The following is an 11,396-nucleotide window of genomic DNA, read 5'->3' as shown; positions in this document are numbered from 1 at the left end:
GACCCGCCCTCCTCTGCTTCTGATTGGCTAGTACTCGTTGCCTTCGTTGGTTAGGTTGGTTAAGTTTAGGCATGAGGAGTGTGATGGTTGGTTTAAGGTAAGAATATCAGAGTCAGAGCCAATCAGAGGCTGAGTAGGGGCGGGCCTTCACAGAATGCGGGTGCGAAAAAAAATACCCCAAATGATACGCCAGCACAACCATTCAGTCCGCACATTGCAAGTATGGCCGGGGACACCGAGACACATCTAAGGGACCGGGGCGAGAACACCGACATTATTCGGCAGCCTTTTCTCATCGGTGTCTCCGGAGGCACCGCCAGCGGCAAGGTTGGCACTCTAGCTTGTTAATTTAACGGTTTTCGCGAATTGTCATGTGACGAGTTTTTGAGAAAATCACGGCCGATTGTCCAGCCAGGTGCTGGTTGACCGCGTGGCTTCAGCGACGCAACGTTTTGGGCTTGATTGACAGCTGTATCATTCTGTTTAACCACTCGGCGCTCTTATAGCACCAATTAACTCCACGTTTGTCCAGCATCTGTTGTACTGTAGTCCGAGTATTTTTAATTGTATTTTCAGTTTAGTGTGGTCATTAACAGGACCAACTGCCTTTAGCTTAGTTAGCCCCCCCTCGGCTAAATTCCATCACACGCTAGCACAGCCGGCTGCTCAAGACAATAGCTAGTATTAGCTAGCTTCTGAGCTGGCTAAACTGTGTTTGTAAACAGTGCCTGCCACATTTCCTTCCTGTCTAGAATAATAGATATATCTAGAGGGAAGCGTTATATTTAGCACGATAAATACGCACCGTTGTAACGTCAGACGTTTTTGTTTAGTTTGCTTGGCCTGGAATAAATAACATGTTGGTGTAATGAATGACAAAGTAGCGCCAGCGGGAAAATAACGGATCAGAAGATTTTTTTTTCTTTTGTCATCACGTCCCTTTGTTCAATGTAGAGATAACTTAACATATAACGTTAAAACATTTCAGGTTTTGACCAAGGTAGGGTACTCGCCGAGATTTTTATTTTAGAGTCACGATGTAACAGAAAAGCGACCTTATTTTATCAACTCACTAGTTACATATGCAGCGTCCTAGATTGGCCTTTTTACCGTAACTTACGTGGGCAGTGCTAAGCTGACGGCAGCACGCTGGCAGTTTGCTTCCTCTGGGGCCAGGGAAGTGATTCAGAGACGTGGACATTTCCGAAGACGTCACTAGATGTCTTTGTTGTGATTCGGGTGTTATTTTGCGACTTGCGAGTGGTGCCAAAAACACCACCTTGTGTATACCGGAGACATTCCTCAGCTTAAGGCAATAGGCTCTAAATATTAAAGCGTTTATTTTCCGACCCCCCCCCCCCCCCGGTTTCACTTGTAGCATAGGTTCATCATCACTAAATTAAATGAGGTCAAAGATCCCCCCCCCACGTATGTTTGCCCCTCCTCCCAACTTTGTCCCACATCCAGGATCGTGCCTAGGTGGTAACCCTAGATTTGCGAAAGAGCTCGCGAGAGTGATAATGTTAACCCAAATCATGATCTTTTGTTAACCCCAACCACTTGTTTTTTGTGCCAAAAACTTAACCACAGCGTTGTCACATCATAAAACATAATTATTTCGAACAATACGCACAACGAAGAAATAACACATATAAATCTCGCGATAGTTTCGCAAATCAAGGGTAACCATCTAGACACGATCCTCACTACTTTGGCTCTGAGCCAGTGTTTTGGTTCCTGAAAGCCCCTCACAAGGAGTTGTCTGTGCTATTTTGACACCAGGCTGGACTATTTTATTTATTGAGAAGTTAGTGACCGCTTTCCGGCGTGTGAGATCACCCGCTTTTCATGAATTTGATGATGTAATTTTAGCCTCCTTGTCTGAAAGCAGCTCCCAGCTTAGCTCAGCAAGGCAGTAGATTGTTTTGTGTTTTAATCAGGCCTCACTGCTGATGCAAATTGACTAAAGATGGATTTTCTTTTATTGGTAAATACATAAAAGTTTCATCTGTCAGTAATAAATAAAAGAAATATGAAGAGATCCAGCTGAAATTGCATCATCCATTAACCCACCAGTTGTTATGAGTAAGTTATATTGTCAAACTAATACACAAATTACTTATGCCCATCAAGTAGCCAGAGCACCAAATAATAATTAAAATTGTCAAAAACCCAAAGCAATTATTTTACACTGATATACAGAAAAAGTGACGGCTCTTGGTGCTTTTGAAACGGAAACAGCAAATATTTGTTTTGTGTTATGATGAACCAAAACAAATCTGATTATCTGACTATTTATGGATTAGTTTTTTGTCAAAAGACTTAAGAAAGCTTATATTTTAAGCATTGAAAATATTTAATGGATTAAACTAGAGATTGCATTCAAGGTCACTGTAAAAGCCAGGCCCTCTTGGTTTAAAGTGTTGCATTTGAGTGTATTGATACATCCTCCCAGCTCCTGCATAAGGGGGTTGTCCAAGTTCATTGTAGCTCAATTTCATGAGCACAAAGGCGACATGGCCTCGGGCAACCGGAGAATGCCCTGTCAGCATCCGTCATGAGATTCATTTAGTTGGGGAGGGGGGGTCAGTGAGGACAAAAATGATGGGGCACAGGGCAGTTTATATATGAATGGGGGGGTGAGTGACCTCATACAGTGTGGGAAATCACCTGCTCACCCTTATTTCCGGGTAAAATCTGACTGTTTTTATCAGTATGAAAGGGTTATTTCTGTTCTTTGTAGACTGAATTGAAACAAGATATAACTGCAGTGCTTTCACTCGCTAATATCTGGGTTAGTGGTAGTGAAAAGGACTGGTGTTGCTGCAGATTTTGCACCATGTCAGGACACTTTAGCATTTTTCTTTTATTGCTGTGTGTGTATAGGCTGTTCATACCTTGTCACGGTCTCTCGTGGTCATCAGTTTTTCGATTCGTCATTGTGTCCGCAGTCGTCGGTGTGCGAGAAGATCATGGAGCTGCTGGGGCAGAACAAGATCGACCACCACCAGAGGCAGGTGGCGATCCTCAGCCAGGACAGCTTCTACAAGGTGCTGACTCCAGACCAGAAGGCCAAGGCTCTTAAGGGCCAGTTCAACTTTGATCATCCAGGTATGAAAACACTGGATAGTTATTGTCTTTCAGCTTTCTTACAAAAGCATTACACTGACCTCAAGGAAAGTAGTTTGCAAGTGCCCTTTTTTTTTTTTTTTTTTTTAAACCAGATAACTGATTTGCAAGTAGAGTTTCACTGATGGGGTGTGGGTTTTAAAATTCTCCACAAAATGTTATGTAAACTGATGCAGTTACTATGCACTATACAGATTATAAAATGCTTATCAGGTGACAGTAACTCAAACAACTGGAAGTATAAAGATAACATTTAAAACTTGGCTTTTGTTCAGCTGCACCCTTTTCTGCCACGCAGATCATTTTCCTAACGGGTTTCACAAGCATAGACTCCATTTTTGGAGTCTCTTTACCCCCTCTTGCTCCTGCTTCCTTTCTCAGCTGATTTTAAATCCCCAGAGTCAGCAGGCCTTAGTCAGAGGCAGCTGCTCTGTGGCTCAGAGACTGAACCCAACACCTGTTACACGAAAGGGATTCACAGGGTTACCAAACGTGGAGCGCGGGTCCCCACGTGCCCACACCAAGCTGGTGTAACTGCTGTTAATCAAGCGATACGACATCCCATGAAGAACACAACTGAGCGTTTTTCCTTTTCTTTTCCTCAGATGCCTTTGACAATGAACTGATAATGCAAACACTCAGACAGATCCTGCAGGGGAAGACAGTCCAGATCCCAGTTTATGACTTTGTCAGTCATTCCAGGTGAGCGCCACTCTGTCGCCTCTCACTGATGCTGTTTGACCCGCACCCATCATTATATGCTCTGCAAAATAGATACTTTATCTATAATTACATACATAGTCATGTTAAACAGGTTCACGGTCCGAATATCCCTGATTGTGTAACTGCAATTAAAATCAGCACACAACCTCGTCTGAATGTGTTTCAGGAAAGACGAGTTTGTTACGGTGTATCCGGCTGATGTGGTCCTGTTTGAGGGCATCCTGATGTTCTACTCGCAGGAGATCAGAGATCTATTCCAGATGAAGCTGTTTGTCGACACAGACCCAGACACACGGCTCTCACGTCGAGGTGTGTGTTGGTGTTTGCAGTTGAAACTTCAGCGTACTAATTTAACATTTTTAACAAGTCATCGATTACAAAGCCACAATTCATCAAATTCGGCACCAGTATAAGTCACCACTGAATGCTGGCTGTGAAAACTTTGAAGTAGAAAAGTAATATTCATACATTACTAATTTATTTGCAGTGTAGTTGTTCATTTGGAATGACCTGGATAGACACATAGTTTCCTTTTTTTTTCTTTTTTTTTAAATATGTTTTGTTAAATAATTATTCATGTTTCTGTTTTTGTGTGTTTTCTCTGTTTCAGTTCTAAGAGACATCAGTGAGCGTGGAAGAGAGCTGGAGCAAGTGCTGGCACAGTACATCACTTTTGTGAAACCGGCCTTTGAGGAGTTCTGTTTACCAGTATGTGACTCTCCTAACTTAACACAGCAGCTGTAGCTGTGCAGTAAAACCTGACCGATACACTGCGATAGTTGGCATTGACAACAAACACATTGTAGCTTATCACAGATGTACTGGTATGTGAATGTCAGCTGGTATGTAGCAAAATTGCAGTACAGAAAGGCCAAAGAGATGTGACAGATAATTAAACAATGTTACCGTTACACATAAACTGTAAAGTGTTCACATCTTGGTCATGATCCTTGAAAAAAACCAGATTGCCTTTTATACTCTCAACTATTGGCCATAAATCCAACATCAGTCTGACTCCATTTTGATCTGTTCATGAGAAAAATGTTGTCTTTCCCGTAACCTGAGCCATGATCTTATCTTAATTTCAACCAGACAAAGAAGTACGCAGATGTGATTATTCCACGAGGAGCAGATAACCTTGGTAAGACCAGATTTTATCATCCAGAACAGCAGACAATGCATTTGTGTTTATCAGGCTGGGAAACGTTTCTCTCGGAGGGGGGGTGTCTTGTGAAGCTGCTCCGTTGAGTCTTTCCCTCTTCTCTTCCTCTCTTGATTTCCGCAGTCGCCATCAACTTGATAGTACAGCACATCCAAGACATTCTGAACGGCGGACTAAGCAAGCGCCACAACGGCTGCATGAACGGCCACAGCACTCCACGGCAGCGGCGGACATCCGAGTCCAGCAGCCGACCTCATTGACCTCATCGCACCTCTCTTCACAGAGCGGAGAGGGGTGTGGGGGGGGAAGCGCTGTAAATAATGCCTGTTGGCATCACTGTATTTAAGAGGGAGAAAAAAAAAAATGACAGAAGAAGATGCAAAAAGAATTGAAATGCCTTTTATTATGACTACTCATGTTATTTAGTTATCTTCATGGTAATTGTTGAACTAGATTTTTGTCAGGAAGGTTTAAAGAAAGAAGCTCTTGTTATTCTTGTGATGAGACCATGGGTTAAAAATTGACCCCATGCATTTTCCTCCCAGATTGCATTTTGTTTTTTATGTATCCCCTGCTGCTTCATGGAAGTTCACGCTGATGATGAATAAAAGAGGGGAAACCTTTTTTTATTTTTTATTTTTTATGTCTGATAAAACTTGAACCCCTAATGGCCGGGGCGTCTAATAAATGTTTGGGTGGGTTCCAAACGGGAAGGATGTGGATTAGAAGACAAGTTGAGCAAACCAGGGTTGCACTCTGTATTTGTACTGACAATCTTGGGAGTGTTTCCTTCCCCCCCCTTTTTTTTCAGTGTTTTAAGTTCCCTCATTGTGTTACACTGTTTACTACACCACATTGATTCTGTGTAAATGTCTGCAGCAGCGGAGACACACTACATGATTTTTCAGTACTGATTGTCACGTGCAGAATAATGCAGACCGATGAAGCCAAAGGCTGGAAGGTTCAACCAACTGCTGTATTAAGTCAGTCTGGTGTTGTGGGTATTGTTACATTTTTGGGATGCTTGTCCCCTTTTAATTAATGGCCTCTTGGCTTCTGTTGATTGTCCCAATCAAAGCTAATTTATATAAGAAATTTTCCATGATGAGGGTATTGAAATTTGTATATATAATTTACTCATAATCTTACCCAGTTTAAATGGCTCTGCTTGCATTCACAGGGAAGGCAAAGCTGATGAACAAGGTTAACATATTACATGTGTACTCAGGTTGACAATAAAAAGTATGATTAAGGTGTTCAATGCCACAGCAATATCTGTTACCCTAGGTTTAAGGCCATTAACTACAAAGACCCACCACAATGCCTCCGCAAAGTTGCCTCAGGTTAACGTATGTACAGTAAGTATCCACACTAGAAACCAGTTTCCATTCTGACATGAGGTTACAATAAAAAATAAAACTTGATTCAATTTTGTATTCCATGTGCTGTGTATAGTGCAATTGAATGAATGATTTGTACGATGAGATTTGTACCGTATGACTGTTGAATTGGTTTGAGGTTGTTTGATGATTTGTAACATGATTGACGTCGTCAATTGCTTAGTGATCAATAAACTGATGCAGCCGAGTGTCCTTGTCTGAGGCGCGTGCTTATTTATGGCCTACACGTCACGTTAATGATATGCCATGATGAGATGTATGAAATAAAATGTACATGTATGTGTGAGTGTTTCCTGCGTGGATGTGCGAACTAAGACAAAGAAGACGGCTTCTCACTATAAAATAATGTCACCAATGGGAAACTATGGGACCAGTAATGAGGTCACTCAGTCTTTACTCAGTTTGTCCACTTGAGGGCGTCATTGACAGCTGGAAGTGTGCTACCTATGAATGCTGACGGATTTTGGGCAATTTGCGACCTAAATACTTAAAATAACTGAAAAGGTTTATTAACTTGCTCCGTTAAGCTTCCAACTACTAATGGAAATACATAATATATGCGATATAACATGAGCTATACGATCATGACTATTCCAAGCATACAGTACTGACATCTCAACATATTATTACAGTTGGCGTTATGCTAAAGTAACGCTGTACGACTAGATTTCTTTGATAAGTCAACCGTCAAAAACTCTACTATTTGTACTCGGACTATTTTGTCATTACCTAGCTTGATCCGGACACGCGCATAAAAAAAGCACAAACCCGTGCTTCATGACTTTAGAAGCTAGAATTTACGAGGAACACCTGAAGGCAGCAGGACAAGTTGTCAATGGGAAGGCTTCAAGATGGTGGTATGTAGCTTCAGCATGTTGAATTGTAAACACTGAAACCATTATGGCTCATTTTGTTAATTTATTGTGATCTCCATGGCAGAAATTTGGGCTCCAGTTCAAAGCCACTCTGGAAAATGTGACCAGTGTGAAACCAGAGGGCGACGACTTCCGCTGGTTTCTAAAGGTAAGATAGCTGACAAGCTAGCATGCTAGTTTACTCCCTCACTTACAGTATATTACAGCATGTTTATTCCCTTTCTGTGTGTTCAGCAGTGTTCATTATTGTGTCATGTTCGTTGTGACAGCAAACATACAAATATCCTCCCACAGAAAAGCTAAATAATACTCAGCAGCACTACTACCACAAACCTCTAATTTACCAAAAAGCAGAGGTTGAAGAAGTATCAATACCACAATGTAAAAATACTCCATTACAAGTAAAAGTCCTGCAGATAAGATCCTACTTACGTAAAAGTATAGAAGTATTACCTACTAAATCCACTTAAAGATCCCCTCCAGAATTTTAGTAAGACATACAAAAGGTACTCTGCTTGGAACAATAATGTGTCTCTGATATGTTTTTTCCCCAGAAAAAATATAATTACCACATTAAAGTTTTTAAAATGACATATATACTACTTCCTCATTAAAAAAAAAAAACTATAAATATGTAAATATATTTCATTTTAGAAGTTTAACTGCTGGACACATGATGTCTCCTTGTTCACTATAAAGTTCATTCTCAGTGTTTGTGAACTGGAGGCTTCACGTTTCCACAACACATCACACTTGTGTAAGTTACATATTGGACCAGGATCATCTTCCAAACTGTTTGTGTTGTCACAAATCATGCTTTTAGGCCCACCACTTAAAATTGGATTTTCGTTGAGCACAGTGAAAATTATGAGAGAAGATAAGATATATTTTAATGTCCCTGTAGGGAAATATGGTCTGGACTCCATCCTGCAGTTCCACAGAAGATTAAAAAATACATTTCAACAGCCCATAGCTTCCATATACATACACAGTTTGCACATACACATTTACAGCAGTTTGCCTATACACATACACACCTACTGACAATGGCACAACCCTCATGGCCATCATCTATATTACATGTTAGTGTTGAGAAGCTTGATGGATATAGTCAAGAATGAATGTTTATACGGTTCAGCCTTTTGGGAATCTTGAATCTTCTATCAGAAGGCAAGAGCAGGAACTCTGGGTGGAGAGCGTGAGTTGGATCAGACACTATTTTCTGTGCCTGTCTGATAATAGACTGCTCATAAATTGTTTGGAGGGACGAGTGTTTTTAACCCAAAATTGTCAAAGCAGTCTGTACCAGACAAGCGATGTGTGATCTGACATGTGATATGTGATGTGAACACTTTCAGCAGATAAAAGTGAAAACAGTCTTCAAGTGTCAAACTCTGCACATACATCATTCCGCACAGTGAAGCTCAAACATCCAACTGAAAGAACAAGAAGAAAAACTATATTTTTGAGTGGAGGGGGACTTTAAAGTACTAAACTAAAAGTAATCGTTTTGCAGAAAATCAGACTGCAACTGATATTTTAAATAAATGTAGCAAAGCACATTATTAACACTGAGTCAGTGCATAAGCAGCATTTATTGTCGTAGCAGGTTTAGGTGAAGCTAGTTTGAACTAACTGAGGGGTGTTGAGATGATAGATTGGGCACAAATTAAGAATAAACGTAGTTGTGCTACATAAAGTTGGATTTATTTTTCAGGCCTTTTCTTTAATCTTTGCATTTTTATGAAATATTGGAGAGTTTTACCTCTTTGGGCCTCCAACAGTAAACAGCAATTTATTACAAACCATGTGAGGTGAAATGTTTCTTTGGTCGCACTGCAAACAACTCGTAGACATCTGAAATGTGACAAAGAGACACAAATACACACTCATTTTTTTTGTTAGGGCCACAAGCCAAAATGTTTGGGAACCACTAGTTTAAACTTTAACAATGTAGGGTAATTTATAAGCTCATGATTATGTCTTTTAATGTAAAATTTCAATCTGAAAAGTAACTAAGCTGTAAAATAAATGTAGCGCAGTAAAAAGTACAATGTTCCCCTCTGAAGTGTAGTGGAATAGAAGGGTCAAATTGCATAAAATGAAAATACTCAAGTAAAGTACAAGTATGTATGTATTTATGGATTTGAGTAAATGTACTTACTTTCATTTGGTAATTTTGCATAAATATGTCAAAATTGATACATTTATAAATGTGTAGGGGATTGTATTCTAGTCTCCACATCTGCTTGTAAGTTTAAGAGCTTCCTCCAGGTCTTCAGTGCCTTTGCAGTTTAACTACAGCAGTGTAAGCTTGAATCACAGCGAAATATCACTTTTTTTAAACCTGCCGTGGATTTGTTGCTTTCTGTCAGACTCAAGCAATGTTTTATATCTTTTCCCCTTAATTTAGCTCAAGTGTGGTAACTGTGGAGAGATCCCAGATAAATGGCAGTATATAACCCTCGCGGTAAGGATGAAAAATGATCTTTGTGCACATACAGTTCGCCATTTTTTATTAAAATATTCACAACCATACTATTAATCTGTTTTTTAAATGTTTCCATAGGAGAGTGTGCCACTAAAAGGAGGTCGAGGCAGTGCCAGCATGGTGCAGAAGTGTAAACTTTGCAGCAGGGAAAATTCAATTGGTACGTAACATGTCATTTGACTCAGCTTATCGTTATTTTCTGAGATGAAAACTCTGAAACAATGACATCTATAATGTTTCCACACAGATATCCTGGGGGACACCATCACACCTTATAATGTAAGCAAACATCCTGCAATACTGTTAAACTCACATTCCAGCCTGTATTGTCCTTGGTTGTTTCTCTTTAATGATGTTAGATACGTTCTAGTACATTCACGAGCTTTTTAGAAATCCCTTAAACACATTTGTGTGTCACACGTTGACGTAGGCTGACAGTATGTTGAGTGAAACGGATCCTTTTTTCATCTGTTAACATCGTGTGTCTCTAATGTCGCTGTATGTCTGCCGGTTGAAGGCCGAGGACAACGAAAAGTTCAAGACAATGGTGCAGTTTGAGTGTCGAGGTCTGGAGCCCATCGATTTCCAACCACAAGTGAGAACCTTTTTGTTACAAGTTTTACAGTTTGTAGAGCATTAAATGTATTGTGTGTAAAATTTTAGTTTGACCTTTTTCACAGCTGACAGATATTTTGACAGTTTACACCTGTGTTTCCTGCTGAGTCTCTTTTTTTTTTTACTGTGGAAAAAATCTATTGCTCCAAAGTCAAGTGACAGTTTACTTAAGGTAACACGATACGAAATTGTAATGCGACTCCTCATTTTCTTCCTTTTTTTTTTTTCAAACTCACCCCAGGCTGGTTTCGTTGCAAAAGGAGCAGAGTCTGGGACACCGTTTCCTGAAATCAACCTACAAGAGAAAGTAAGTGCACTGGGCACATCTTGTCCCTCAGTGTAAATGAGTTAAAGTTTTGTACATTCAATTTGTTTTCTGTACTGATGTAGACTTTTTAAATAAAATGACTTGAAACTGAATTTTATCCTGCATACTGCACTATTGATGTGATATATATCATTAATTTGTGATGAGTGAGTTCCAGTAGCTATCTTGTTACAGTTCTGTAATTCATACATACTTCTGCTTCAGTCCGTAATTTCCTAAATGTTATAAAATGACTTTCAATAATCCCAGCAGTGTTTAGATAATGCAATAGTTTATTATAATGTGTGTGTGCAACTGGACAAAATTTCATGTGAAACATTTCAGGACTGGACAGACTACGATGAGAAAGTCAGCGAGTCGGTGGGAATATATGAGGTCACACACAAGTTCATCAAGTGCTGATGTCATCATGTGATGAGTGACAGAGAGAGATGAATGAACACTACGGCCAAACATCCACTGTCCTGTTTCCTAATAGCAAGGATGCTTCAGATGCTGAGGTGGCGTTGCTGATGATGAACGTTAAAGGCGTGGCTAAGGATTTCAAGGATGTCCATACACATGTCTTGGATTGATCAACATGTCAAGGCTTTTTTTTTTTTTTTACTGCCTCAATAAAATTGAATGGTGAAAATTCTGAGTTTCTTTGGACATTTGAGTGACTTCAGATAGG

General features: G+C 40.0%; 2 protein-coding genes across 2 annotated transcripts; both read left to right on the top strand.

The window, feature by feature from the left end:
- Positions 1 to 182: 182 nt before the first annotated feature.
- On the top strand, positions 183 to 5,638 carry uck2b (uridine-cytidine kinase 2b). The gene is made up of 7 exons (XM_042429959.1): positions 183 to 327; positions 2,952 to 3,111; positions 3,735 to 3,831; positions 4,019 to 4,161; positions 4,463 to 4,560; positions 4,945 to 4,993; positions 5,138 to 5,638. Exons 1-7 carry the CDS (start codon positions 223 to 225, stop codon positions 5,272 to 5,274), a joined length of 789 nt encoding a protein of 262 aa, XP_042285893.1. The 5' UTR covers positions 183 to 222; the 3' UTR covers positions 5,275 to 5,638.
- Positions 5,639 to 6,889: 1,251 nt separating this feature from the next.
- czib (CXXC motif containing zinc binding protein) lies at positions 6,890 to 11,363 on the top strand. Its single transcript, XM_042429961.1, has 8 exons — positions 6,890 to 7,271; positions 7,354 to 7,437; positions 9,703 to 9,759; positions 9,859 to 9,940; positions 10,028 to 10,059; positions 10,298 to 10,375; positions 10,637 to 10,702; positions 11,048 to 11,363. Exons 1-8 carry the CDS (start codon positions 7,266 to 7,268, stop codon positions 11,123 to 11,125), a joined length of 483 nt encoding a protein of 160 aa, XP_042285895.1. The 5' UTR covers positions 6,890 to 7,265; the 3' UTR covers positions 11,126 to 11,363.
- Positions 11,364 to 11,396: the final 33 nt, after the last annotated feature.

This window comes from Thunnus maccoyii, chromosome 12 (assembly GCF_910596095.1).
Source record: "Thunnus maccoyii chromosome 12, fThuMac1.1, whole genome shotgun sequence".
Classification (NCBI taxonomy): Eukaryota; Metazoa; Chordata; class Actinopteri; order Scombriformes; family Scombridae; genus Thunnus; species Thunnus maccoyii.
Note: the sequence above shows the minus strand (reverse complement) of the source record. Positions and strands in the feature narration are given on the sequence as shown.